Source organism: Somniosus microcephalus, unplaced genomic scaffold (assembly GCF_052327205.1).
Source record: "Somniosus microcephalus isolate GS21.2 unplaced genomic scaffold, FLI_Smic_1.0 scaffold1033, whole genome shotgun sequence".
NCBI lineage: Eukaryota > Metazoa > Chordata > Chondrichthyes > Squaliformes > Somniosidae > Somniosus > Somniosus microcephalus.
This window is the reverse complement of record NW_028226220.1, coordinates 1-27,171: the sequence shown is the minus strand read 5'-3', so window position 1 is coordinate 27,171 and position 27,171 is coordinate 1. Positions and strand designations below refer to the sequence as shown.

At 44.4% G+C, this 27,171-nt stretch overlaps 1 protein-coding gene across 2 annotated transcripts in view; it reads left to right on the top strand.

The window, feature by feature from the left end:
- The window catches only part of LOC147080893 (histone-arginine methyltransferase CARM1-like), a 31,411-nt gene extending 4,808 nt beyond the window's left edge, over positions 1–26,603 (top strand). Inside the window, exons 4-10 of one of the 2 annotated variants that reach the window (XM_085981041.1) lie at positions 746–835; positions 1,433–1,570; positions 2,404–2,493; positions 5,706–5,818; positions 7,334–7,411; positions 14,185–14,253; positions 18,845–26,603. In XM_085981041.1, coding sequence (XP_085837167.1) covers positions 746–835; positions 1,433–1,570; positions 2,404–2,493; positions 5,706–5,818; positions 7,334–7,411; positions 14,185–14,253; positions 18,845–18,987 — 721 coding nt within the window. In that variant the 3' untranslated portion in view covers positions 18,988–26,603. The remainder of the gene's footprint in view (positions 1–745; positions 836–1,432; positions 1,571–2,403; positions 2,494–5,705; positions 5,819–7,333; positions 7,412–14,184; positions 14,254–18,844) is intronic. The other variant, XM_085981042.1, reaches the window with a different exon arrangement.
- The last annotated feature ends 568 nt before the right edge of the window (positions 26,604–27,171 follow it).

The following is a 27,171-nucleotide window of genomic DNA, read 5'->3' as shown; positions in this document are numbered from 1 at the left end:
TCTGCTCTGATCTACTTCTGCCTAGACCCACACCACAGCCAATGCCTGGTTCATGTTGGCACATGGTGATGCCAGTCGCGCTCACCTCCCGTATCGGCCGGGTGTTCTGCAGTCCCAACTCTCTCTCTCGACTCCATTTTCAAGTGGTTTTCACCATGACCTGCGTCACCAGTCATGGAGATGATGGCTCTTTCACGGTGCCAAATGGAGAATGGTGGACGTCTGGGGCGATAATTACATCATAAGCTGTGAGCAAAGCACCTGAACCCAGGATAAGCCATGTAATTGGTCCAGGGTGCATTTTTTGTGTTTTTAATTTGTACAACATATTAATGAGATGGCTTGTAAGTAATGATTTTTGTCACTTTATGTGGGCACTGACGGCTGGTCTGCTGCACACCGTTTATCATGGTGGTGACTGCACTGTGTTGTAATCACTGCAAGATGAGGAAATATTGTGATTGATTACTGCCCGTAATTCTTCCTAGTTATGGAAGTACAGCCAGTTATGGTCTGTTGCACGAGTGAGAATACCCGGACCTTGCTGTTGCTGAGGTACCTTGTCTTGTGCTACTCGTCACTTGACGTTCTATTTTTACGCTGTGTGTGTGTTATGCAGGAAGCAGGGTGTCCTTGTACACGCTGTCTGACCTGTGAGCTGCAATTTAAAAAATAAAAAAAATATTGACGTCAACTCGTCTGTCTCTTTTTTCCAAGTGTTTTCATCTCTTATTTCTTGTTACAGGATAGAAATACCATTCAAGTTCCATATGTTGCATTCAGGGTTAGTCCATGGCTTGGCATTCTGGTTTGATGTGGCCTTCATTGGTACCCAGTGAGTTTTTTTTTTCCAGTTCGAAATTGTGTAAATTGCTGTTAATTTAGTTGTTGCTAGGCGTGCGATGAAGTTTACGGAGATATTATAGAGTACATGTGTTGCCAGGACCATAGACATGCCATTGTGGAAAGCAATGGGCCCGGCTTGAGTAATAGGAACAGGAGTAGACCATTCAGTCCCTCGAACCTGTTCCGCCATTCAATTAGATCAAGGCTGATCTGTAACTTCCCTTATTCTACCCGCCTTGGTTCCATAACCCTTAGATTTTTGTTAGGCAAACAAATTATCAACCTCAAGGTGAAATTGTAGAGGCCCAACTATGACTGGAGTTCAGAGGAGTTTATGTGGGACTTTACCTCTGCTCAAGAAGTTGTGGGGTAGATTGTACACGAGCTGCGGCAGGAATGGGCTTGATGTAGCCTTTTCTTTGTGTCACAGCCTGCATTGATATAATGGTTTAAACGGGTTAGTGCATCTACGGCAGTAGTTCGATTTTTATGTGGGTTCTTCTGATCATGAACGAAGGTTTTGTGTCCTATACTAACTGTACTTTTGCACTGATGGTACGCGCTGACTCGGTTCGATCTCTTGCAGAATGACAGTGTGGCTCTCGACTGCTCCAACAGAACCTTTGACTCATTGGTACCAAGTTCGCTGTTTGCTTCAGTCGCCGCTTTTCACTAAGGCCGGTGATACACTCTCGGGGACTGCTGTGCTGAATGCCAACAAAAGGTAAATTGTGCATGTGTGAATTATTTTTTTTAAAAAGAATTAAATCTGAAATTGTTGACTATAAAAATGAACTTCTTCATTGTGGTGGGTACTTTATTTTTAAAAGTTCTGTAATTTGAGCAGAACAACAACTTGCATTTATTTAGTGCCTTTAACATAGTAAAATGTCCAAAGGCAGGAGCATAATCAAACACAATTTGACACCGAGCCACATAAGGAGTTATTGGGATGGGGGTAGCGTCTTAAAGGAGGAGGGAGGGGTAGAGAGCCAGAGCGTTAGCGCCTTGGTGGCTGAAGGCACCAGTGATGGGGTGATTAAAATCGAGGATGCACAAGAGGCCAGAATTGGAGGAGCGCAGAGATCTTGGTGGGTTGTAGGGCTAGGAAGGGGGCTGAAAACAAGGGTGTGAATTTTAAAACCGAGGCGTGACTGGGCGCTAACACGTCAGCGAGCACGGGTGATGGGTGAACGGGACTTTCTGCGAGTTAAGACACTGGCGACAGAATTTTGGACGAGATCATGTTTACGGAGGATGCAACGTGTGAGGTCGGCCAGGAGAGCATTGGAATAGTTGTGGGGAGAATTATATTCAATAAGGCAAGCAACCTCTTTTTTTTAACTTGCACATGTTTAGCTGTAATTTTTATTGATGTGGAGTTTGTGAGTGAGATCGAAACACAATGGAGTTAGATGACTGAATGACTCTGAAGCTGCCCAAGATGTGAAACCACTATTGCACATCAGCCTCAGCCTCATCACTGAATTGCCAACTGCTCTTGTTCACCTCTGAGCGTAATAGAACCTCTGCTTTACTCTTTTTCCTCCCCCGTAGGCAAAGTTATGACATTAGTATTCTAGCCCAGGTGGACCAGACGGGTTCGAAATCTAGTAACGTGCTCGACCTGAAGAATCCCTTTTTCAGGTAAGTGTCGCTGTCTGCTGCTTCTTTCATCATCGTACAAACTGACGTGGCAGAAGTATTCACTCTTATTCTTGTATTTTTAGCTCTTCTCCTTTCTCTTTCCCCACCCCTTTTCCAAAAAGCATGCCTCCTCACTCTCATTCCTACGCTGCCCAAATGTGTTTTCTGGCCATTTAGCCAGAGGCACTGTTGGCTGTATCCGCAACCGAGAAAGATAATGTGAATCCCTGGTGGAGGAGCGGAGGGTTGGCAGAGAAATCGCACTACCCTGTACTCCTACATAGAAGTAATCTCTACCTGAAAGGGGGATATGGAGCCACCAAATCTTTTGCTTCACACTCATTCCTCAAGAACAGTTGAATTATAACCTCTGCCAAATAATAGAGATTAATTACCACAGCAATTTACAATCCTTTGAATACCATTGAATGTCTTGTGTATGATTCCATAAAGCTAGCTGCTCCTGCCTGTTGAAATCTCATGACACGGTTGTTTAATGAGGGAAGCTTTGATGACAAAATAAAATGGGGAAAAATGCAAAATACTGGACTCCACAAATAAGCCAAGAAAAAAAAACACTGCCAATGAAAGACGCTTTGAAACCTCAAAAGCCAATGAAATACCATTGTACAAAAGTAAAATACTGTGGATGCTGGAAATCTGAAATAAAAACAGAAAATGTTGGAAATACTCAGCAGGTCAGGCAGCATCTGTGGAGATGACCTTTTGTCCGAACTGGGAAAAAGTTAGAGATGTAACAGGTTTTAAGCAGGGGCAGGGAGAGGGGGGGAGGAAAGAACAAAAGGGAAGGTCTGTGATGGGGTGGAAGGCAGGAGAGATTAAATGACAAAAGGTATGATGGTGCGAGGCAAAGGGAGATGGTAATGGGACAAGTAAAGAAACAAACGGATAGGTCTTTGTTTATGTGTTGTAACTTATCAAATAAAACAGCCAGTTGACAAGAGGTGAGAGATGAAATAAAACTAAAGGAAAGAGTAGATAAAAATGCAAAGGATGGAGTAGATCCAGGGGACTGGGAGAGATATGAAGAACATCTCGATTTTCAAAAGATCTTCGATAAGGTACCACATAATAGACTAATGAACAAGGTCAGAGAATGCGGAGTCAGGGGACAAGTAGCAGAATGGATAGCTAGTTAGCGTCAAGACAGAAGGCAGAGAGTAGGGGTAAAGGGTAGCTATTCACAGTGGCAGAAGGTGGCAAGTGGTGTTCCACAAGGATCAGTGCTGGGACCACTGTTGTTCACAATTTATATTAACCATTTAGACTTTGGAATCAAAAACACTTTCTAAATTTGCAGATGACACCAAATTTGGGGAGATAGTGAATACTGAGGAGGACTGCAACAAATTACAAGAAGACATTACTAAGTGGGGTAGAAGAGCAACGGGATCTCGGCATACAAATACTCAAATCACTGAAAGTAGCAACACAGGTTAACGAGGCCATTTTTTTTTAAAGCAAGACCATTTAAAAAGAAAGCAAACCAGGCACTAGGGTTTATCTCTGGAGGGATTGAATTGAAAAGTAGAGAAGTTATGCTAAACTTGTATCGAACCTTGGTTAGACAACACTAGAGTACTGTGTACGGTTCTGGTCGCCATATTATAAAAAGGATAGAGGCACTGGAGAGGGTGCAAAAAAGACTTGCAAGGATGATACCAGAAATGTGAGGGTACACCTATCAGGAAAGGATGAACAGGCTGGGTCTCTTTTCTCTTGAAAAGAGAAGGCTGAGGGGTGACTAATAGAGGTCTATAAAATTATGAAAACTTTTGATCGTGTTTTCCCACTTGTGGGGAAGAGCAAAACTAGAGGCCATCAATACAGGTAGACTATCCTTTATCCGCACTTCCGAAAACCTCTAAAAACCGAAAGTTTTTCGTGGAGCGTAAGTCGTGCGCACGACATGACCCGAGTGGCGCCAAACATGACAGGAGTGGTCCGGGAGCTCTGCCTTTCCCTGTGAGCAGGGCAGAGGGTCACAGAGTTCCCTCCTGGGTAGGAGATTGCAGACCGAGCCGGGCAGTGTGAAGGAGGTACCGGGAGAGTGAACCCAACAATACAGCGGCCCGTCCGATAGCTGCAGCGGCCCGTCCGATAGTCTTTTTTCTTCCCTCCCCGCCCCCCCCCCCCCCCCCCCCCCAAACCTGATTTGCGGGCCAGCTTAGTGTAGGAGTCAGCCGATATCCGGCTTTCCCACAACTGGCAGCGGCAGTCGAGCCCCAGACCCCCGCTAAGTCAAGGAATTCAGATACGGAGCAGGGGAAGCCGGAAACCTCGATCTAACGGCAGAAATCAGCAGCCGTTTTGTTAGGTTTTTTTTCTTCCCCTAGCATTTTTTTAAACAGTCAGGCTGTGGCAAGAGTCTCTGTAGCTTAGCAACAGCTTCAGAGACGCTTCCAAGGCAGGGCCCGAGTGTTTACAAGCTGTTGCTAAGCAACAGTGTTTGTTGGCAGATACGGAGATGAAAACCTTCTGAAATCCGAAAAATCCCGAAAACCGAAACACAGCTGGTCCCAAGGTTTTCGGATAAAGGATAGTCTACCTGTATAAGATGCTCGCCAAGCAATCAAATGGGGAATTCAGAAGAAACTTCTTTACCCAGGGAGTGGTGAGAATGTGAAACTCGCTACCACAGAGAGTGGTTGAGGCAAATAGTATAGATGCATTTAAGGGGAGGCTAGACAAGCAGATGAGGGAGAAGGGAATAGAGGGTTACACTGATAGATTTTAGATGAGGAAAGACAGGAGGAGGCTTGAGTGGTGCATGAACGCCAGCATGGACTGGTTGGGCCGAATGGCCTGTTTCTGTGCTGTATATCCTGTGTAAATTCAATGACACAGTTTGCCCAGTAGGACCACCACCACCTCTGCTCGCATGCTTCAGTGATGTCAATAAGGGACTGATCCCATATGTCCTGCAGCAGTTTCATCATGAGCAGCAAGGGTTGTGACCATACTTGTCTTGGAGCTGCCTGGTCCTCTGAAACCACACTGAAGGCTAGGAAGCGGTCAAAGAAAGCTTAACGTGAGACTCTTTTTAGAAAAAGGCTCATACTTTAAAAGGTATTCCACCCCTCTGTCCTCTAACTTTTTTCTTCCCCTTCAATTGCATCTATTTGTATATTTTATATTTCTTTCCAAGAGTCGGTGATCTGTAAGGATTAATTTTGTTTTTCCTCCCCCAGGTACACGGGAACAACTCCCTCACCACCGCCAGGTTCACATTATGCATCTCCGTCAGAGACCATGTGGAATACATCTTCCTCTTACAACCTTAGCTCAGGATTGTCAGTGTCCGGTACAGTACACTCCTCCTCACTCTCTGGCCTGCAAAATATCAGTCATTTTAATTCAGATCCCCGAATTTAGTTGTGCATTGCCAAACTCGTGAGGTGGACCTATATTTACCATGGGCAGGTTCACAAATGTGGACGTATTAAAAACTGGCAGGCTAACAGACTGCATCTGGTCTATATCCTGGAACACTACCTGGCTGCAAATGTTAAAAATCCAGCTGCAATTCAGTTGTCATGGTATTCATCGATTCAGCTGGCTGTTTCCAAACTCTAGGTTGCCTTCTCCATCTTGTCTTGTTTTTTATCTTCTTTGTTCATCCCTTCCTTTCTTCTGTGGTATGTGGAGGATGCTACAATCGAGTCGGTGTCCAGGGTAGTGGGACCTTGTCCCGTTTAATGCTACTGTTAACCCTCTGCTTCTGTAGGCTTTGATGAGCCCTCTGGCCATTGTCCAGGAGGTCACCTTCCTGATTCTGCTTCTCCAGTGGCCAGTTCATGCCACCAGGTTGTGATCTTTAGATGTTTGATTTTTGCTGACTCTGGGATTGGTTTTTTTGTCTCACTAAGTTACTCTCACTCCAGAGGTTACACAACTTGCTGCCAAACATTAATCTTCTCCATCTGATGGCAGTAATCATTTATTTTTCCCTTTCTTTGACTCTCTGCAGTAAAATTTCTTTTTTTTAATGCTTGATATTGGGCCAGATTTTGATGTCAAAATAACTGAGGCTAATGGCGCTTGCAATTATTTATGCGTAAATGGTACAGCAACTTCAGGCGAGGAGCAGATGCACGGTTAATTACCAATGTCCAAAAGTTGCTGTCCGAGTTGTGCCACTCTGCTGTTAGCTTCACAAAAACGGCATTTTGCTGTCTGCCTCACCAGTAACATGCATTGAATATCATGAAGTTGCAGTATTTGCGCAGTAGATACGAACTAAAGTTGTCTTGTAATCCCAAGTGTAAGTATTCTTTTAATAATGTGATAATTGTTAAGTCTCTCTTTTTCTCTCTCTCTCTCTCGCGCTCGCTCTCATCCTGTTTCCCTTGCTGCGCTGTTTCAGAACCTTATTTTGAGCTGAGGGGTGCAGGGGCCAGTAGATGCTGTTGGATGCCCTGCAACAGCAGAATCTGGCCCATTGTCAATTGACGAGAATGCACCAGGAGTCTGCTTTTAAAGAGTTGTTGCTCCTGTAGTCTTTCTGTTGGTAAGCTGGGTTTATCCGAGTTATATGTGGAGGATGCTTTCCATTTAGAGGGAAGAATTCCTGCTGGGTAGTTGATGGCTTCTGTTTTATTTTAAACATTTTTTTAGCATCCTACAACCACGAGTAGCACATCCTCCTCGTGGAATTGGTAACCGTGTACAGTGAGATGCTGCTAGTTCCGTGTGCTGAGATATAGATGGAATGAATTTGTTGTGTGATCTAATGCTGATGTTTTATAATCCCTGCTAAATTGCCATTGCTGATGGGCAACAATGGAATGTATGATACTCTGCTTTTTGCTTTTTAAAGGAGTCCCGACAGCATATGACCTGAGCAATGTAATTGCTAGTGGATCTGCAGTCAGCCACAACAATCTGATTCCACTAGGTAGGTACAGAATAATCTCCTGTTCAGCAGTTTTGACGGTTGTAGGAATTCTCAAGGTTGCGAGAGAACATTGATGGCCGAGCATAGTTGATCAAACTCCAAACCAAATTAACTTCAACGTACAAAAGGCAAAATACTGCAAATGCCGGAAATCTAAACTGAAAATGCTGGAAATCCTCAGCAGGCCAGGCAGCATCTGTGGAGAGCTGTTAATTTAACGTAACCCTCCTCTGTTAATTTGACTTGACCCTCCTCTGCTATCTTGGCTTTCCAGCCAAAGGGGCTGCAAGCCTTTAAGTGGCACTCGCCTGTGTTCTGATTCAAGAGCACGTGTTCACCCAAGGCGGCAGGTGACAAACGTTTCTCCTTTCTCCTACAAATTAATGCAGCAAATTTGGTCTTTGGGAGCTCCGTCTCCGGGTGGAAGCTTAGTTCACAGGTGCCAAGTTTCAACTTGGCGCACTTTGTGTTTGCATTTCTGTCACTCGGAGTCCTAATGTGGCGATGAGGCAAATTCTAAATCGGAGGGGAGCCAGTATGCCAAGTCATCACAGTAGAATGCCACTTTCTAGATCCTGACCTCCTGGGTACGGGAGGTTATACTTTGGTTTGGAGTTTGTTTGTCTCTTTCCCAGTTGCCCAATCGTCTGCCTGCAGGTTTATAACTATTTGGCTAGCTTTAGATTTGAATAGGATAAAACAAACCCTAGATTTGTGATTGGATTTTGCTCCCACGTGCACTAGTGTTTTGCAGGGTATATTTAGAACCCATCTTGAATTGTATCCTGTTGAAGGATTACTCTGACTTTTATAATGTCAGCCTGAAATATACGGTGTCTGAAAAATTTCCACCTCATTCCCATGGCCAGATTGCTCAGGAATCTCATCCAGCACAAGACTCCCGTGTTCCCCTGGCCAATAATGCTGACCCAAGACCTTTTATGGAAATATTGAAGCGGCCAGATACTTCCCCACGGGATTGGGGATGGTGTGAGACAAAGGAGGAGTCATTCCTGAACTGCTGTTTGTATTTTCTGGGGGCGTGGGTCCAGATTGCCTGCCTTCTGGCCTTGAATGGGAGACCCGGTTGGGCAAGGGTTCAAAAGTAACTTGCAAGGGTAATATTTCATCTTAAACTGAAAATAAACCGGCTAGCTGCAACTCACTTCCACCTCCTCTAAAGAGAAAGAGGCTGGGCAAAAGATCCATGTTCTACTGATCCCGTTGTAAGATATAATCCAGCCTGGTTCTCTCTCTCTCATTGTGCCCACCTCACTACAGGAAAATGCCTAATGTCTATCCTGCGCCTCATCATGACGGCCAGCTCACACGGGGAGAGTCCTAGCTGTAGATAATCTATAATGGTGCGTAAACATGTGAGGCTGCCAGGTGTTTGCAAAAGTGTCTATTTAACACTCTTGCAGCCTGTGGGTTTATTGGAAATAAATATTTCCTATTAAATGGATTCCTCCACATCAATTCCTGTTGACTTGTACCTCAATCAGTGCTGCACGAGTGCATGAATGAGCATATTAAATATGCATATCTACTCATACTTGCACTCCCTGGATGTTTTAAGCATTTTCCCTTAGTAGGGCTATTTCTAGAACACGGTATGAAGGGAGCAGAGGAAGAATCCTGGACTGCATTGATTTATGGTTGAGGCAGTGGTATTAGGTTAAAGGTCAAAGTTTTAACTAATTGCAGCCTAGTTTTTTTTTTAGAGGGAAGCTGACCTTTGATCTTTAACTAGTGGCCTGTCCTTGTCTTGTGTTGAACAGTTTTTTATTTTTAAATTGGCCCACCCTGCTAGACCAGTGACAGTCTTCGATTGGGTGACATGTTAAACATGCTGAGTAATCACATTTGTCTCTCTCTGGTATTAGTGGGAGGGGGCAGAGTTGGATGACTTTGTGCACCCATGTGATACCTAATGTCTGACCAGAGGCGTCCCAGTTGTTAAAGGTACTGCACCATTAAACAGTGGATGTGGTCTAAAGCTTCACTACTTTACTGACCTGAGCAACTTTTATTTTAGGTGTTCTTGGATAACAGGCGGTAATCTAAAGATCTCCCACATTTTGCAGCTTTTTAGCCCTAGGATCTTTTCACCCCTTCATTAATGTACTTAAGTTAGACCCAGAGGGAAATGAGAGGAGCTAGCCCTCTGTGAAATACAAGCTAAATAACTTGGTGAGTGACCTGCTGATCAAAGCCGAAAAATGGACAGGTAGTTCCTTGAGTTTGTGTATTGTCCTCGAACCCCTGGGCTTCAGTTCAAATTTAGCCAGATCCATATGTGCCACTTTTTCTTTTTACAAGAAAAGGCAGGACCGTGTCCCTGCATCTCTGACTGAAAAGTTTTGAAAGTAAGTGCATTACTGGAGTGTAGATTACAGATGTCCCATTTTAACAGATATATTGCAGCCACTAGTGTAGGATGGGCATTCATTCGCCTTTATTATTGCGTAGAATTTACAACCCTGAAACAGGCCATTCGGTCTAACCAGTTTATGCTCCACATGAGCCTCCTTCCACTCTCTCTTTAGTTCACCTCACCCCATCAACATATCCTTCTATTCCTTTCTCCCTCGTGTCTTCCCCTCAAATGCATCTATGCTATTCGCCTCAACCACTCCATGTTCATAGCAAGTTCCACGTTCTCACCGCTGGGTAAAGAAGTTTCTCCTGAATTCATTATTGGATTTATTAGTGACTATCTTGTAGTTTTGGACTCCAACCCCCACTAGCAGAAACCGATTTTATATGCCTACCCTATCGAATCCTTTCATAATTTTAAAGGCCTCTATCAAGTCAACTCAGTCTTTTCATTAGAACACAAGAATTAGGAGCAAGTGTAGGCCATACGGTCCCTCGAGCCTGCTCCATTATTCAATAAGATCATGGCTGATCTTTGACCTCCATTCCACTTTTCCTGCCTGATGCCCATATCCCTTGATTCCCCTGGAGTCAAAAAATCTCTATCGGCCTTGAATATACACATCGACTGAGCCTCCACAGCCCTTTGGGGTAGAGAATTCCAAAGATTCACAACTCTCTGAATGAAGAAATTCCTCTTCATCTCAGTCTTAAATGGCTGACCCCTTATCCTGAGACTGTGCCCCCTAGTTCTAGACATTCCAGCCAGCGGAAACCATCTCTCCGCATCTACCCTGTCAATCCCCTTCAGAATCTTTCTAGAGAAAAGAGCCCCAGCCTGCTCAGTCTTTTCTGATAGTTGTACTCGCTCTGTTCTTGTTATCATTTTTGTAAATCTACCTTGTAAATTTGGATTACTGAGAAATTTGTACATCTTTGTGTAGCTGGTCACTGGTTAGCTTAGTTTCACCCACTTTGACCTTTCTTAATCCAGCAGTCAGTTGTTGCTCATGCTCCTTTTAGTTTTTATTGTGTGCTGCCTATGTTTATGTAGCTGATGGACTAATTTGCCATGTGTAGGCTGTTGCTGGCTTTTTCTATCCACTCATCTTGTAGTCTTGGGGGGTTGGGTTCTGTGCCATGATCCCCACTGCACCGCCCATTCTGCTCATCAATGAAATGAGAGTTGAGGAATATTGTCCTCTGCTCTATTGCCCCAGCACTGAGGAGATGGAGCCTTTCCATATCACACGGTGTCTATCATTGGATGGGGAGGTTTGCACATTTATAGGGCAAAATATTAAAGGGACTTTTTAATGGTACCTTCATTGGCACTTCTGTCTAACACCAATCGCCTCCATCTGGAAGTAGTGTGGAACTAGTTTCTTCAGCAGTGAATCATCTGTTTATAAATGTAATATAAACTAGAATATGTATCAAATTTAGCTTTTGGACAGTTTCTCTGACTTTTCCTGGCACTGGTTTGTTTTAGCATTGGATCCTGACACGCTTCCTACTACCAGCGAAATATTCCAGTGCAGCTAAAGTAAATCAAAATCATCTTTTAACAAAAAAATTGGGGTGCTTAAAGGATCCACTCAGCATGTTAGATAAAATGCAAAGCTTGGTGATGCAATAGGGAGTTTAATCCAGAGCACACTTTCCAGTTAAACAAACGTCTTGGGACAAGGGGGCATGGAAACAAAGTGGTAAAAGGTGTCGGGAAGCATTTCAGAGTGAGGATACCTGGAATGGTTGTGGATAGGAAGTGGAGGCTGTTGGAGCTGTGATGGGGAGACCTTGGCTTTCTTTAAAAGGATTACAGGAAACTTTGGTTTATCCGGAGGTTAACTGTCTGGAATGCTCGATCCACTGGCAAAAATCAGGAGCCGTTTCGTTAGGTTTTTTTCTTTTTCGTTGCTTTTTTTTCACCAGTCAAGCTCTGCAAGGTCTAGCTGAAGCTGTTGCTTAGCTACATAGACGCTTGCAAGGTACGGCCGACTGTTTAGAAGCTGTTGCTAAGCAGCAGGGTTTGTTGCTAGATACGGAGCTCAAAAGCTCCGTATGTTTTAACATTAGCGCTGGTTTGTCCGGCAGTTTTGATGGGACGGCAACAGCTCGGTCCCGTCGGTGCCAGATATCTCAAAGTTTCCTGTAGTTAGATGGACTGAATGGCCTCCCTTATCTTGAACTGGCGTTCTGATGTCAGCAATAGATTGACATGCCATAATGTAGGCTGTAGTTACAGCAGTAATTTGGAACTGTAAGCACATGACTGCAGTTTGTTTTGAGTGGGGGAGGAAGAGAAGATTACTCCTAATCTGGTGATGTTGGTTTTAGCAAAGACCAGTGGCCAATTTATGGTGCTCTTTAGTGAATCTCTCTTTTTCCTGGCATTTGTTCAGTTTGGGTGTTGCTGATAGCTGTGCTTTTTCAACATGACTGATGGACAGGAAAGTAAATGGAAGCCAGTGTCTTGATCCCTGCTCTCTCGTCGTGTTCTGTTGAAAGTGTCAGACTGCCTGGTTTAGTTTGGGGGAGAGGAGAAACTGAAATAACTTTGTGTGACAATGTTTCATTTTAATCCAGGACATTTGCTGTATAAATAGTACAGAACCAATTCTCCAACCACACTACACAGCACCCCAACCCATCTCCCTTTCTCCCCCGCCCCGTTAATTCCTGAGTTTATTCTCCTCTGTTGCCCCTCTTGAATAACCCCAGTTCTCGCGTTTTTAAAATTCAGAGCAGTCGACGGTCTGTGTTCCAAGTACAAAATAAATAACTAATGTAGGGGTGTAAGCCTTTATTGTTCCGGGGGTGGCCATGTGACCCTGAATCAAAATCTGCACCTTTTTTGTTTTAATTTTGTATTGAACTTGGATAGGCCAGAACCTATTCTACACAAAGTGAGAAACCTATTGGTTATAGGGTCAGTGCAGCGCCCCTCCCCTATAGGGTCAGTGTAACCTCCGTTTGCATATAGGGTTCTTTTTTAAAAAGACTCCACTAAAATGTTAAGAACGGCGTCTCCGTTGGTACCTTACCCCCCAGGGCAGGCATAGTTTTGGATAGTGACTACGCTAATACCTGTGATATCTTGAGATTGATAGATTTTTTATTAACCAAAGGTATTAAGGGATATGGGCCAAAGGCGGATAGATTTTTTATTAACCAAAGGTATTAAGGGATATGGGCCAAAGGCGGGTATATGGAGTTAAGTCGCAGATCAGCCATGATTCATTGAATGGTGGAACATGCTCGAGGGGCTCAATGGCCTCCTCCTGTTCCTATCTTGTTGTGCGCATCAGTGATATCACTGTCTCCTGTCTTCGGTCAAGGAATAAACTGTCATGGCGTTCTATGTATTTAAGAATCCTGTTTTCAGGAACAATGTAATGCAGAATGTGTTGTAACCAATGTGGTGATGCATGTTTTATGTGTGTTTTTTTCCTGCTGTGCTGGCACACTGCTAACCTAAAGGTTATTGTTTTTTTTTAAAAAGACGACTGGCGAAGGTTTAAGTCTCTTTTTCCTCAGCCGCACCCCCCCAATCCAAAATCTGTCTGGCAAAGTTGGGTTGCATTTAACCAGTTTGGCCATGGGCAGGCCACAATAGCTAAGCATTCCATCTCTGAACTGCTGTGGAGAGAAGAGTTGTGATATAGCCACTGTCTAACTCATATCTATTGGCAGTCATGGGCAGAGAAGTCAGAAGAAGTGACCTCTGCTTAAACAAGGGTATGTCGAGGGAAAATGTGTGGTTGCCTCGATTTACTGTGTGTGAGTAAATACCAGGTTTCGTCTGGTCTGTGCTTGTCGAACCGTACCCCAGAAAGAATCGGCACCTTTAGCAAGAGGAGAGGTGGAATTTTCACACCTGAATTTGGCAAGTGAGAATCAAGTTGTGGTTTTCTACGCTTCCCATAGTGTGCAGCATTGCAAGTATACCGAACCCCCTCGTGCACAAGTGTGATACTTGAAAGCTGCAATTCAATCCTGTTTGAGTGATTCCAATGGACTGGGTATATTGTAGTACAGATCTGCCTTCCACTGTAGCAAGCCCACTGCCCTGAAATTATGATCCAAGCCCAGTATAATTGGAGTGCCTTCTTCCCATTACTGCCTGTGAAATTCGAGGGTATTTCATTCCATCTCACCACATTGAAATCCTGGTCTAACCATAACTTTTATTGATGATCTAGGCATGTTGTCAACATTCTGTTGTACTAGTCTGACTGCTGTGGGCATTCTGGTGATCACAGCACTGGCACCAAACATTGTTGAACTTTAATGATGCATTATTGAGGAATGAGCTTTATTCTTTTATATGGATCTTTTCCCTTCCTTTGTTGTATTTTACTGGAAGGTTCTCTCTCCTCCTCTCTTCACAGCCAACACTGGGATAGTGAATCACACTCACTCGAGACTGGGATCCATTATGAGCACAGGATTTATACAGGGTAAAGACATGGCCCTGAATCCCTCTGAGACTTGACCGGTGGAATGAAACTTGCCAATGGAAACTCAACTGCTTGGCTCCAGGCACCCATAGCAACCTGTAGCCAATCCAGTTCCTTCTGGGATGAGCAGACTACACCCAGGAGCCTAATGTACAATAAAGGGTTGGCTGGTCTGCTCAAAAGGATGCTCTTTGCACAGGGGAGAACTGAACTTTCAATTGTTGAATAGTTAAATGCATTATCTGAGCACGGTGCAAGCTGTGTCGCGAGTGTAACTGCGCATTCTCTACCAGTGAGCTTCAAGTTTTGGCGTCCGTGTTAATCCCTGCAACACTGCCCAAAAAAAAAAAAAAAAATTACAATATTTCTTTTTCCCCATTTAAGCATGGTCTTGTCTCTAAATTGAGGTGCTAGACCTCTAATGGTCCAAACAGCTGCAGTTTCAGATGATCTACTTGGAGACCAAAAGTGCCACATCTTAGAGAACGGCAGCGATGTTGTTTTAGACTTTGGGCGGAGGGGCAGGACCATGCTGTCGAATCCTGCTTTAGATAGAAGGTAATTAACTTGAAATCTGTGCATCCAATTGAGAAAGCTGAAAAGGTTGCACCTTGAAATGCTTGTACACTGCTGGGGAGGGAGGACTCCAGACAATGTCCATGTTGAGATAACCTTTTCATGATGAACAGAGGCTCCGGGAATCTTGTTTTACATTATGCCCCAATGCATGGTTGTTTCCTGAAGCCTGTCTTGGCAACCAGGCTTGTCTTTGCTTCTGATCTGTGCAACCATGCAGTAAAACACAAATTGGGTAATCTCCCATGTGATGGAACACTAAATGTTCCTCCTTCCAGTCAGACCCCATTTCCTAGGCCTTGGTCAGTAACACTGATTGAAGCCTGGGGTTTATTCTGATTGTCCGCTGGTCGCCGTATCACCCCTGCCACTTAATGCCGTACTGGTGGTGACCTTGGGCTTTTAATTTTATCTTGAACCACAAGTATCGCAAATACACAGCAGTTCTGCCAGCCCCTGAACAGGGACAAGACCATTTCCGGGGTAGACCATTCATCAAACTGCAGGGTTAACTCGCCTTTTCTCTTTTTATGGAGGCTGCTGGGTCTGCTGTGTATTTCCAGCATTTTGCATTTTGTGACTCTCTCTGAAATTTGAGTTGATCTCCCTGTGCAAGTGTGTGTCTCTCTCTCTCCTCTGTGATGCAGACCAGCTCTCCAGTGTTACAGCTATAGTTCCAACCCTCCCAGGGGATCCTTGAAACTGCAGATGCCATAACTTATTCCAGGCTATCTGAAGTGGTGCTTTTTAAAAAAAAAAAAAAAAAAAAAATCATGAAGTGCCAACTTCTGCCACTCGATGGGTCTGGTGTGTTTGGTAAACTCTGGTAAACCTCTGCTTACACAGCATTGCCAGAGACCTGGAAATGCCAGAAAAATCAGTACAGTCGAGTCTTTCTCCATTTTTGACTCCTTCAGTCCCCTGAATCCCCTGAAGAGGAAAGAATGGCCTTTTGAGTTGGAATCTTGGCTGTAAGGTTGGCTATTTGACGTTGATGGGATTGTTTTGTTCTCCGCATGGCTCATCATCTTCCAGACTCCCTTCCCTGTAGGAATTCCATTGGCCGCAGGCTGCTACAGGTGCCTGGAGCCGGATTTCTGTCAGTAAGATTCATAGCATGCTGGTAACTATGCAGTGTTGATTAAAGGCCCTGTGTCTTCCTGTAGCTCACTGTGGGTATGTGCGTCGCTATTGGAAGAGCCTGGGCTTCCAACAGCGACAGAAAACAAACTATATATGGGTGTGTCCAAAAGGCATGGTCCTCCGAACGGTAGTCTATCATGGGTGTTTTTTTTTTATATACTTACAAACAAGATGGCAGCACAGGGTCTTTAACACACAAATCTTTGTTTTTGGCTTAGAGAATTCATCTCGATGTAAAAACAGAAAATAAAATGAGGTGTAGCGTTGCTTGCCATTTTAGTAACTGGACCATTCCAGCCTTTCCAAACATGGGGGGGGGCACGACCTTTAAAATCTGAAACCAACTCAACCATCAAAGATGTCTTCAGTTTACCCTCCTCAACAATGAAACCAGTCAAATACTAGAAGGTTGTCTTTTAAAGTTGCCATATAACAAGGGATCATGTGTGTAGGAGATACTCTTCCCCCTCCTCTTCCCTCCCTAATCAAAATGTTGAGGTTAATTTGCAGTGGTTTCCCCCCCCCCCCCCCCCCCCAGCTAACGGTACAGAAGAGGAATTGATTGGCATGGCCTACTGCTGCACTGTGCCGTGATTCTATGGGCCGCTGAGAATTATTTTTTTTAACATTACTACTGGGACCTGCATTCGGGTGATATTTGAGACACTGGACTGATATGCAATTTAATAGTTTCTGACGTGGCACTGAAGCTGAATGCTGAAATTTTCCCTCCTTTGCCATCTCTCCCCACCCCCCTCCCCACTAGCAAAATAATTTGATTATTACAGGCACATTACTGTGTGTGTTTATGCAACTTCATTGCAATTGGATGCACCAGTAAAATAGCTTAGAGTCTCCTTGCCTTTTAGTGCTCTTCAAGGACTACAGTCGCATTCCTGCACCATTGTCAGAAACGGGATTAGATTTCTTAATTTGGTTTTCATGGTGCTGTTAATAGCTGCATTGCTTTGATACAATAGGACCTGGTTATAAATCTACACCAGCTCTCTCCCTGGCCCCAGCATTAAGCTACATTACAGTTTGACTCTCCCTGGGAGGTGTACACATGATGAGTTCTTCCTTGACTAATTAGACACTCTGTTTAAACCCCCCTTGGTCTCTCGAGATTCACTCTTCATTTACCTTCAATCATTTCTCAAGTGGCAAAGCTTGGCACACACTGTACACTGCGCATCTGATTGGGATTAAAAGGATTTAATTTAACCCAAATGGAAGAGGATCATTCTGTCAACTTGTTCAGAGAAATGCTATCTTGCCTTAACCCTTTGAGACTGCAGCAGTATTTCTGCACCAAAGCACAATCCAGCAGGACTTTGGTTTCCCAGCTTTCTAAAATAAATTATGAAATACCTGTGCTCAATCTGGTGACCCATGCAGCAGACTGCATGTCTGCGCATTTATTACAGAAGTACTCCTTGAAAGGGTTCCTGGGCAGAAAGTGAAGCCGATTAGAAATCTATTTTATTGATGGCTGACTTTTTTGTTTCCTTGGCTTATGCAAACTTTGCTCAAACTCAAATTTTGCACGGGGTAAATACACGAGAACTGATTTGAGGGTGGGAAGTGTTGCGTATTTGATCCTTCCGTACCTAATTGCATCCATCATCTCTCTAGCCTTGGTGTCCAAACCCTGCTATAATGTTAGACTGGGTTTGCCTCATTCAGACGAGATCAACACAGACTGAATAATTGCATTCAACATTTCAAAGCTTGAACTTCCATTTTTTTTTGGTTAACTTTTAATGAGCATCCCTGCAGTGTCTGACCCTGTAACTTTCACTTTTTCACTGGCCAGTTACCATGTGGAGTTACAACCTCATGGTTATCGAGTTCTCTAAATGTTGCTATTTCCTGTGACTAACTTGCTTAAAAATTTTGGGGGGGGGAATTGCATGTAGTTTGTGTATTTTAAATCATGAGTGTTACAGTTTTGTTTAAAACCAGAGGGGAGGGTACTACAATGGACCGCTGGACTAGGGAGGGGCAAATGACCACGGTTCCTGCTCCTGGTCACTCTGAAGTGACCCCATTTGGAAATGAGTGTGCGATGCCAGTGAGAACAGGAACGGCTATGAGGTCAATCCTTCTCTCCTTCCATGCACCCCTGTGGTTAACTAGCCTGTGGACACTCTGTCTAGGCCTGCTCGAGCAAGGTAGTGGAGAGCAGCCAATGCCTATGGAATCAAACCTTAGCTGGAGGCAACTTTTCAGGAGAAGGGGAAAAGAGAAAATTGGCACAAAAATCTTCAAAAAAAATCTAGGTTGATGCCATCTGGGCTTCATATTGTTGAATCCTAAATCTAGCTTTGTGCTAGTGAGGGGTTAACAGTATCACATGGATGGGAACAAATTTATATGCTAGATATACATCAACTGAAAACTTAGCCCTATGTGGGATTAAGTTTTTATGTTTATCTGAAGGGAATAGTGTAAAGGAATGTGCTGTCACTGGTGCCTTCTCTCCATCTTCTCCCCTGACTGGCTGGTTTGCCTCAGTCTTGCTTCTTCTCTCTGGCTGTTTTCAGTGCTGTGTCTGTAGGCTCAAGTGGGGTGGCCTATTTAGTCGGGCGATTTGTCTGACCCATCCACTGGCACAGCCAAAGTGAGTGGGTGGGTTGAGAGCTGCAGACAGTCCTGGGAGGGGACACTAGCTTGGGAGTCCAGCAGCCCTACTGCTTGAGCAACCAGCTAGCTCTCTGAATCGAGGTTGCTGCTGCAAAAGGGGATGTGTTTTGAAATTTGGTGAAGGACATTAGTACTCAAAAGGATTGGGTTGCCTTTAAAATTAAGGATTTTTGCCTAGAAAACCCTGTGTTCACAGCTGTTCTTTGTTCTGTTCTGTTTTTGCTAGGGTCTTCAAGCGGTGGACAGGGTGGAGTGATTGCCAGTAGCAGCCACTATCCAATCAACAGTCAGTTCACCATGGGCGGGCCTGCCATCTCCATGGCTTCTCCAATGTCCATAAGCACCAACACAATGCACTATGGGAGCTAAGAGTTCATGACACTGCCTCCGACCTTTTGAACTGACACCTTTTGAGATGGAAAAAAAACCAAATGCAGATTGTTTCTTCTCCAAAAAATCCAATCTCTACGAATTGTCCAAATTCATTGTCCATGGATTTAGCTAAGCCTGAGGGTGTGTGTGTGTTTTGTTTTTGCCATGGAAGTGACAAACATGCAAAACTCTTTGATACCAGACTTGTAAAGTTTTATATATTTAAAAAATGGGGGTGGTAAAATAAATGCTGTCTGATCCTGCGATTAGAGTCTGTAGTCAATAGATTTCCTCAGTAGTTTAATGTCAGAGTGCTGCTGCAGGTAGATATCAACACACCTTCCAGTATAGATGTGTCCATGTGATGGGGGCAGATGGCTAACTGGAGGCTTTCTTTACCTGGTATGACCTTGTCTCTCTCTCGCTGTCCTCTGTTATCCCTAACCCTCCCAAAATAAACAGATCACTTGAGGGTTTTCGATTAACGGAGAGTGTCAACTAGAAGTTTTGAAAATGACAGAACACTGAGTTTGAGTGTGAACATACTAAATATTCCAAATGTTTTTGATATTTAGACATTTTTTCATTTTTTTTTAAAGTAAGGCGAGTTCTTTAAGTACCAATAGACTGTGTGGAAAATGCTCTTCCCAACTCCTTTTGAAACCTGTAATTGGTGAGAAGTTCCAGGTTCATTTTACAGAGGAGCAGTGTTCTGCAGAGCTGGTGTGAGCTGTGTAGCTGCAGTAATTGAGGGGGCATATGAATATTTTTGAGTTTCCTTTCCTCTTGGTCCCTGTCTGGTTTGCTTTTGTCTGCCTGCCTGCCTTTTTTTTCCTTTTTGACAATTTTGCAGGATCTCCTCAAAAGCCAGCAGTGCTAGTCTGGTAGAACCTGTGGTGTGGAGCGGCTGAAAACAGCACGGCACCAAATCTGTTGCTCAACAGTGTGAGAGCAACTGTGAACCGGCCATCTCCTCGCTGAATCCAACACGAATGGGAATTGGTAACGCTTTGCATGCTGACGTTTATATTAAAGAGGAACTGACGGCCACCACTACATCTTTGCCTTTTCTGTTTCCAACAATTCTGTTTCTCAGTGCGTCGTGTCCGACGCTATTTTGAACGCGGTTGATTTGAAACTGCAATGGCGGTAGGTAGGGCAACCTCCGCTACCTGTACCAATGCCACTGCTCTTGGAATGGTAGGTGCCATACACGCACTGAAACAGGTCTGACTGCTTTAGTGCAAACTTCTGTTTTGGGGTTTCCCCTCCCTATACATATCAAAAAGATGCTGCTGAATTGGGGTGTTTTCTAGTAGTAGGACACCATGGTTAGGGTACGGGATTTTGTACTCCACACTCCAGATAAATTAATTCTAGTTGCGCGCACCCTCCTGTGATTAACTTCCAAATCTGCAGATTGCCGAGAATGAAAACTTCACTTTTTTCTATCAGATACAGGGAACTAAGCTGTTTTTCCAGCATTTTCTGATTGTCACTCGCAACAATGTCTGTATATTTCTATTGAAATAGTTGTATTATTGCTGGCGGCAATCTCTGATAGAAGGAAGCATGTCTTTAAACTCTGCGGATTGACTGTAGATTCTAGGTGTCTTGTCGTACAAGATGGTTTACTTTGAGGCGAGGATGCAAGTCGACCTGGTTCCTTTCCTTTTCCAAAATCATGTGCCCTGGCTCTGGTGAGTTCTTTGGCTGTCTTCAGCTTTTAAATGTTCAGTATTGCTTTTGCTTTGTGCAAAAAAATAAATATATATATCTCCAGCAACACAAACAATTGAATGGCAGTGATGAAGAGGGGAAAAAGTATTGATTTTCCCTGTATGGTTCAGCAAAGTTGCTGTACACACTGATGTGCTCTGGCAATTCTGTATTTGATATAGTGACCTAAAGTATTGAGGATCAGGGTAGAGTTGGGATGAACGGGTCAGCTATAGCTTTAGTAATGTTAAGGGTGTGTGAGAAAGAGAATACATCTGTAATAAAACCTTGTCTTAAGTCATCTCTTTTCCTTGAATGATGCCTTAATACAGGAATTGAGGGTGTACCCGGTAGGAGGTGCTCCTTTACTTGCATTTCAGGTGTAAATCTAGTACATGACACAATTAGCAAGAGCCCTTCATCAAACACACATGGGGAGAGGGAAAGAGAGGTATTGGTTGTGCTTCTGTGCAGAGTGAGTTTACTTGTATTGCAGGCGTTGGATGTCTGGCCAATGGCTGGATTATCTATTGCTTCATGCACAGAAGACTGATGGCATTTCTGGCCCATTTTTACAAAGCTTCTGGAGCTCATGGGTGCCTTTTTTTTGAGATTCTAGTTTAATTCTGTGCAGGTGACTGCTTCATTGCTTACCAAGCGGATGTTTAATTTTCCACTTGTGTGAAGTGATTTGTCAACTGGAACCGTAGGTTTCATATTTTAACCTGAGCTTAAAGTTCGACACCCACAGAACACCTCTCTCTCTCTCTCTCTCTCTCTCTCTCTCTCTCTCTCTCTCTCTCTCTCTCTCTCTCTCTCTCTCTCTCTTCCCCACCCCCCCCCCCCCCCGTGCGCTCTCTCTCTCTCTCTCTCTCCCTCCCCTCTCTCTCTCCCCACTCTCAGTAATGACCCAGGCTTGTTTTATGGAGGGTCATTCTAACAAATTTGCATCTACAGTGCTTGTAAGTTACAGGTCTCTTGCACTGTTCCAGTAAGCCCTGGGGAGAGAGTGGTCGGGGAGCGTTGACTGTAGGAAGTGTGGGATCTAGTCTATCAGCATGGAAGCATTGCTGTACAAACTTCAGCAGCAGTGATGTATGATGTGAATATTCCTTTAACTTCATTCCTATTTTTGGAGGGAGAAGTGTTAACTCTGTGCCGTCTGGAGGAAGATTCTGTTCCATCGTTTGCATCTCGCTTAGCACAATCTGAAGTAACTCTTCACTTCCATTCTGAAACACTGCACACAGTTGCTGATGATTATTTTGAAGGTGATAAGAAAGGTCCTGTGACCCCCTTCTTCCCCCCCCCAAAAAATGAAGTGAACCACCTTCTGTAATCATCTCCCTCCCACCCCTTTGCCCACAGCCAGTTGATTCTGGGGTGGTTGCTTGGGACTGGGGGCTTAGTGTCTGGCTGTTGAAACAAAGCACGGGGAGCAGTTTGGAGCAACATGCTGCAAACTTTCTGCTGATTGGCGAGCCCCTCTGTAAAGGATAGCAAAATACCGCAGATGCTGGAAATCTGAAATAACAGCAGAAAATGCTGGAAAAACTCAGCAGGCCAGGCAACATCCGTGGAGAGAAATTAGAATCGACGTTTCGGGTCTAACCCTTTTTCAAAACTTCTTGTAGAAGGGTTGTCAGATGAGTTCATTTGGATTTCTTTTCACTATGTTAACAGTCCAGCACCATCATTGTTTTCTTTTAGTTTCTGTCTCTTTCTTTCCCCCCCCCCCCCCCTCCTTAATTGTACCAATAACTTTTTTTGTTTTTTACTTCCCCCCCCCCCCCCCCATGCTAAATTATGAACCCAATCTCAAAATGTTCATTGTGTACTGTATATGATTACCTCTGTATAAGACACCTCCTTCCCCCTTGCTTTCCAGTCCAAGAGAAATCTGAGCCATATATGACTTCTTTCTACCCCACCCCCCACAAAAGAATCAATTACTGCAGCTCCCCAAAAAACACAACATTTGGATTTTCGTGCATGCTGAGTGAGCACTGCACACAGACGGGAGCAGGAGCCCGAGAGAAGTGGATGGTGCCTCGACTAACGCACCCCCCAAGTGAGCCGTGGTACCGTCCATTAATGACTGGTGGGTGAGACGATCGTCGTCTCTCTGCCCACACACACACCCCAAACAACTGTGACCTGAGTTTCTAGTCTTGTGCATGACTCTATTGAGTGCCTGTATACAGAGACCAGCCACACCTACGCAGTGTCCAGATTGATCTGATGAGGGGTATTCAGCTATCGATCAGTTATTGTGGCTGTAGGATCTTTCAGTTGATGCCACACATCCTCCAGACTCCCAGGGGATTATTTGTGGGATTGTGACTTTATCTTGGGGTTCTGTTTTTAGTTAAATCCCCATCTGACCTAGCTTGTCTTTATTTGCGCCCTGGAGTGACTTCTGTACAGTTAGGTGGCCTTGGGCTGTTTGATGCTTAATGTTTCTACTCTGAAACCACACATCTCTGCTTTGCGCCATTGTGTGTTTGCCTGGCCTGGCCATCAAACAGTATCATAGTGCTTGTGATGAGTCAAACCACCATTAGTCTATTAAGGGCTGTCTGATTTAGACTCTGTTTGACCTCTTAACCCATGCCAATGGGAAGGGGAAAATATATAACATTTATATTCAGACAAGCCTGAAACTAGACATTGGCACCCATTCGGATCCACGAAGCTCTGCTCAATATATAGAGAATACTTCTTGTGTGATGGTCAGTTATTGGAGTTCTGCAGTGTGGAGCTCTCGAACTATATAGGCCCGAGTGAGTCGTTGACTGTGCACAGCTGAAGGAACACTCGCAGTGTATTGTCAGGTTTATTGGAGTGAACGATTGCTGAATCTTGGCACAATGTGTGCAGCTTGTAATTCTACAAGGTGTGCGAACTCTTGTGCCAGCAATCCTGTGTCAGTGTGATCCCTAATTGAGTATTACAGAGCAGGCATGACTTCAACAACTGTAGCCTTGACCTCCTCGATTAGGCAGCTTTTGTAGAATATTTCTACAGTAAAAAGGATTTAAACAAAATTTAGAATGGGTAAGGGTTTAATGTGATAAATTATCACAGCGATGGCTGACGGCAAGGATAATTGATCCGCGATTAGCTGGGCAGGCGGCAGTGTAACTGGTGAAACTTGAATGGAACAGTTCAGAGTTACTAATGTGAATCCCATTTGAAAGTTTGAGATTATCCTCCCCTAATTGGTTCCTTTTTTTGTCGTCCTTGCAGCTGGGGTTGTGAGTAAGCGAGCTATGAACAAATACTTTGAGAATTGTAACTTGCCTGTCGAACTGGACTCTGGCAAGACCGCCCTTGTAAATGTTTTCCCTGCACAGTTGGTGCAATGCATCGGGTAGAATTGTTATTCTGCATTTGGACTTTTGTGGTTTAAAATCTCCTCCTACTCTACAAATGAGGCGCCTTATTGACCCTGAACTATTCTGGTTATCCCATTTACAGCCATCCTGATCCAACCCTTGCTAGAGGATTTTACCAACATGTAGTTTAGTGTTTTAGTGTAATCTAGAAAATGTTTCTGTAGAATGGGTAGGCCTTTGTTCATCTGTGTTGTGTGTAGATTTTATTACAGCGACATGAGATTGTTAGACCATGTTAGAAAAATCATAATCCTGTAATACATGAATTATCAAATAAAACACTAATATGACGTGGTTTGTGAGTGATCTTTGATTTTTACCCCTCCCCTGCTAACTCCAAATGGGAGAATACAATGTTCTTGGGAGGGTCTCTTCTATAGCTGTTGTTGATGCTGATCCGTGATCAGCCATAAGCTATGTCTCTGCAAACCAAGATCACTTGTGGCCTGCATTTTCCAAAGGATGACTAAGTCGCCTCCAGCGTGTAGTATTTGAGTACTAGCCCACCAGAGACTAGTGATGTCAAAACAGCCACTGATATTTGAAACTTGTGCCCTTATGATTAGAGCCACAACTGATGGCTGAGATGAGTAAATAGGCTTATCCTGTGGTACTGAGCTTCACGGGCCAGGATGGTTTGCAGGTTCAATCACTGCTCAGCCATAGTTCCAGAATAGACAAATGGGTGGCTCCAGTGTCCCTGGGTGAGAGAAATTGGCCATGGTTTCCAGGATTTCTATTCAATGACCTCTGCTGTAAAGTGGACACTAAGGGGTAGATTTTCCCGAACCTGTCGGGGAAGAAGGTGGGACTTCCCCTTTCGGGTTTTTGACCCGCCTACTTCGTCCGGCCAGTCCGTGTGATTTTTTTTCCCTTGATTGACCTTGTTGAGCCCGCCCAGCGGGCCAATTAAGAGCCACCCGGCAACAGGTGACGTCACAGACAGCAATTTCATCTGTCAAGCGTTTTTGACAAATGAAATATCAGTGTTTCACAGCTGTTTGACGCTGTGAAACACTGACAGCCTGAGTTCTAACCTGAGTCATTCTGCGCAGACTCCGTTAGAACTCTCACCGGCACTCAAAGCTGAAGGCTGTCACTTTTCACAGATCGCAGCCGTTCAGCTTTAAGTGCCGGCTGAGTGATGGGCTCCCGGTGCCTACAGGAAGAAAGGCTGTTAAGGAAAGTACAGGTAAGTTAAAGTTCTTTACACACTTTAGACACACCAAACACACTTGCCTTTACACTCATGCACCCATCACTCACCTGAGCACCGACATCGCGACCCCTCCAACTCCTTCAACCTGACGGCCTGCCTGCTCTAACCTGGCGTGGTTTGGAGCCGTTGGGAAATCCACACGAAACCCCTCAAAATAGGGATTGGGCTAAAAACTGCCTGTTAACTACCTGTTAACAGGCAGTTAATTAGCACTAATCCCTTCCCGCCTGGTTTCGACGGGTCCCAGTGCAGGGCGGGTACCCGCTGCCCCTGAAACTTATGTGGGGCGGGATGGTGTCAGGACCCCCAAATTCGGGATTTCCCCCCCACACGCCTGAAACCCCGCCTGACGGCTCCACGAAAATCTAGCTCTAAGTGAGGACAGGGTAAAACTTTCCCCCATGGTAAACCTTCACTGTCTAGCCTCACGTGCTGTTACCACTGGGAAGTATCCCAGTATGAGTTGGTGCCCTAAGGAGATGAGACTGATGCACAGTAACAGAGCATACAATTTACTCATGTATGCCTTGTGCAGCAAATCTGTATTCCGTTTCACCCAAATATGGAGCTCCTGTACTCTGCTAGATCCCCCATTGCAGAGGACAGTGCTGTGCCAGTTGGAAAAAGGGGGATTCAGTGCATGGTCCATGGGCCAAGTACTGCCCACGGGCTCCCTTGTGATACAGTGGGCACACCGCTCACCACCTTTTTCTTCTGAACTTGTGCACATAGCTGATTTCAACTTGAGCTCTTTAAATGCTTGACCTGCAGAAGACTGCTCCCTGATTGATGGATTTTGAGGGATCAGGACCTGCATGTACAAAACTGGTGGTGTGGATTCATCTGAACAGAAAACTAACAAACAAGTAAGCTTACTCGATTGTGTGAACTGAATAGAGACCCAGCTCGGGCAGTTCAGGCTGAGAAACCAGTCTGCAATTTCAGTGAGATCTGGAAATTCTCAGAAGCCATTTTGTCAATTTAGTGAGTATGTCGGACTGTTGTGGCGACTTGTGACCGGACTTTGATTCGCACTTCAGCAATAATCAGATCCCAGCACTGCCAACTTCACAACCTCCTTTCAAGGCTATGCTGCTGGAACTAGTGCTTTCCCAGACACTCCCATCACAAGGCTATGGCAGTATAGTACTGTAGTTTGATACTGGACTAGCAACCCAGAGATTGAGTTCAAATCCCACTGTAGCATGGTGTGAAATAGAATTTAATCATTTGTGAGCTGTCACATTGTTCTTTTAATAAAAAAAACTTACCTAGTCTGTGTTTGTTTCTTTAATATCCTCTGAAGTAGCAGAAGAGGCAGGCCACCATCACCACCTCTGTGTAGGTAGGGATGAGCAATAACACGGTTGACCATATTCTGTGAACCTTTTTTTTGTAAAGGCCCCTAGTCACATATGGAACACAAATTGGCCTTCCTTAACAACAGAGTTTCATTTTCACATGACTGAGTGTCAGTATTTTAGTCATATGAGACTTGAGCACAAAGTCTAGGCTGACACTCGCAGTGCTTTGCTGAGGTGTCATCTTTCGGATGAGACGTTAAACTGAGGCCCCGTCTGCTCTCTCGGGTGGATGTAAAAGATTCCATGGCACTATTTCGAAGAAGAGCACGGGAGTTATCCCCAGTGTCCCAGCCAATATTTATCCCTCAATCAACATCGCTAAAAACAGATTATCTGGTCATTATCACGTTGCTGGTTGTAGGAACTTGCTGTATGCAAATTGGCTGCCGCGTTTCCTACATTACAACAGCGACTACACTTCAAAAGTACTTCATTGGCTGTAAAGTGCTTTGAGATGGCCTGAGGTCATGAAAGGTGCTAT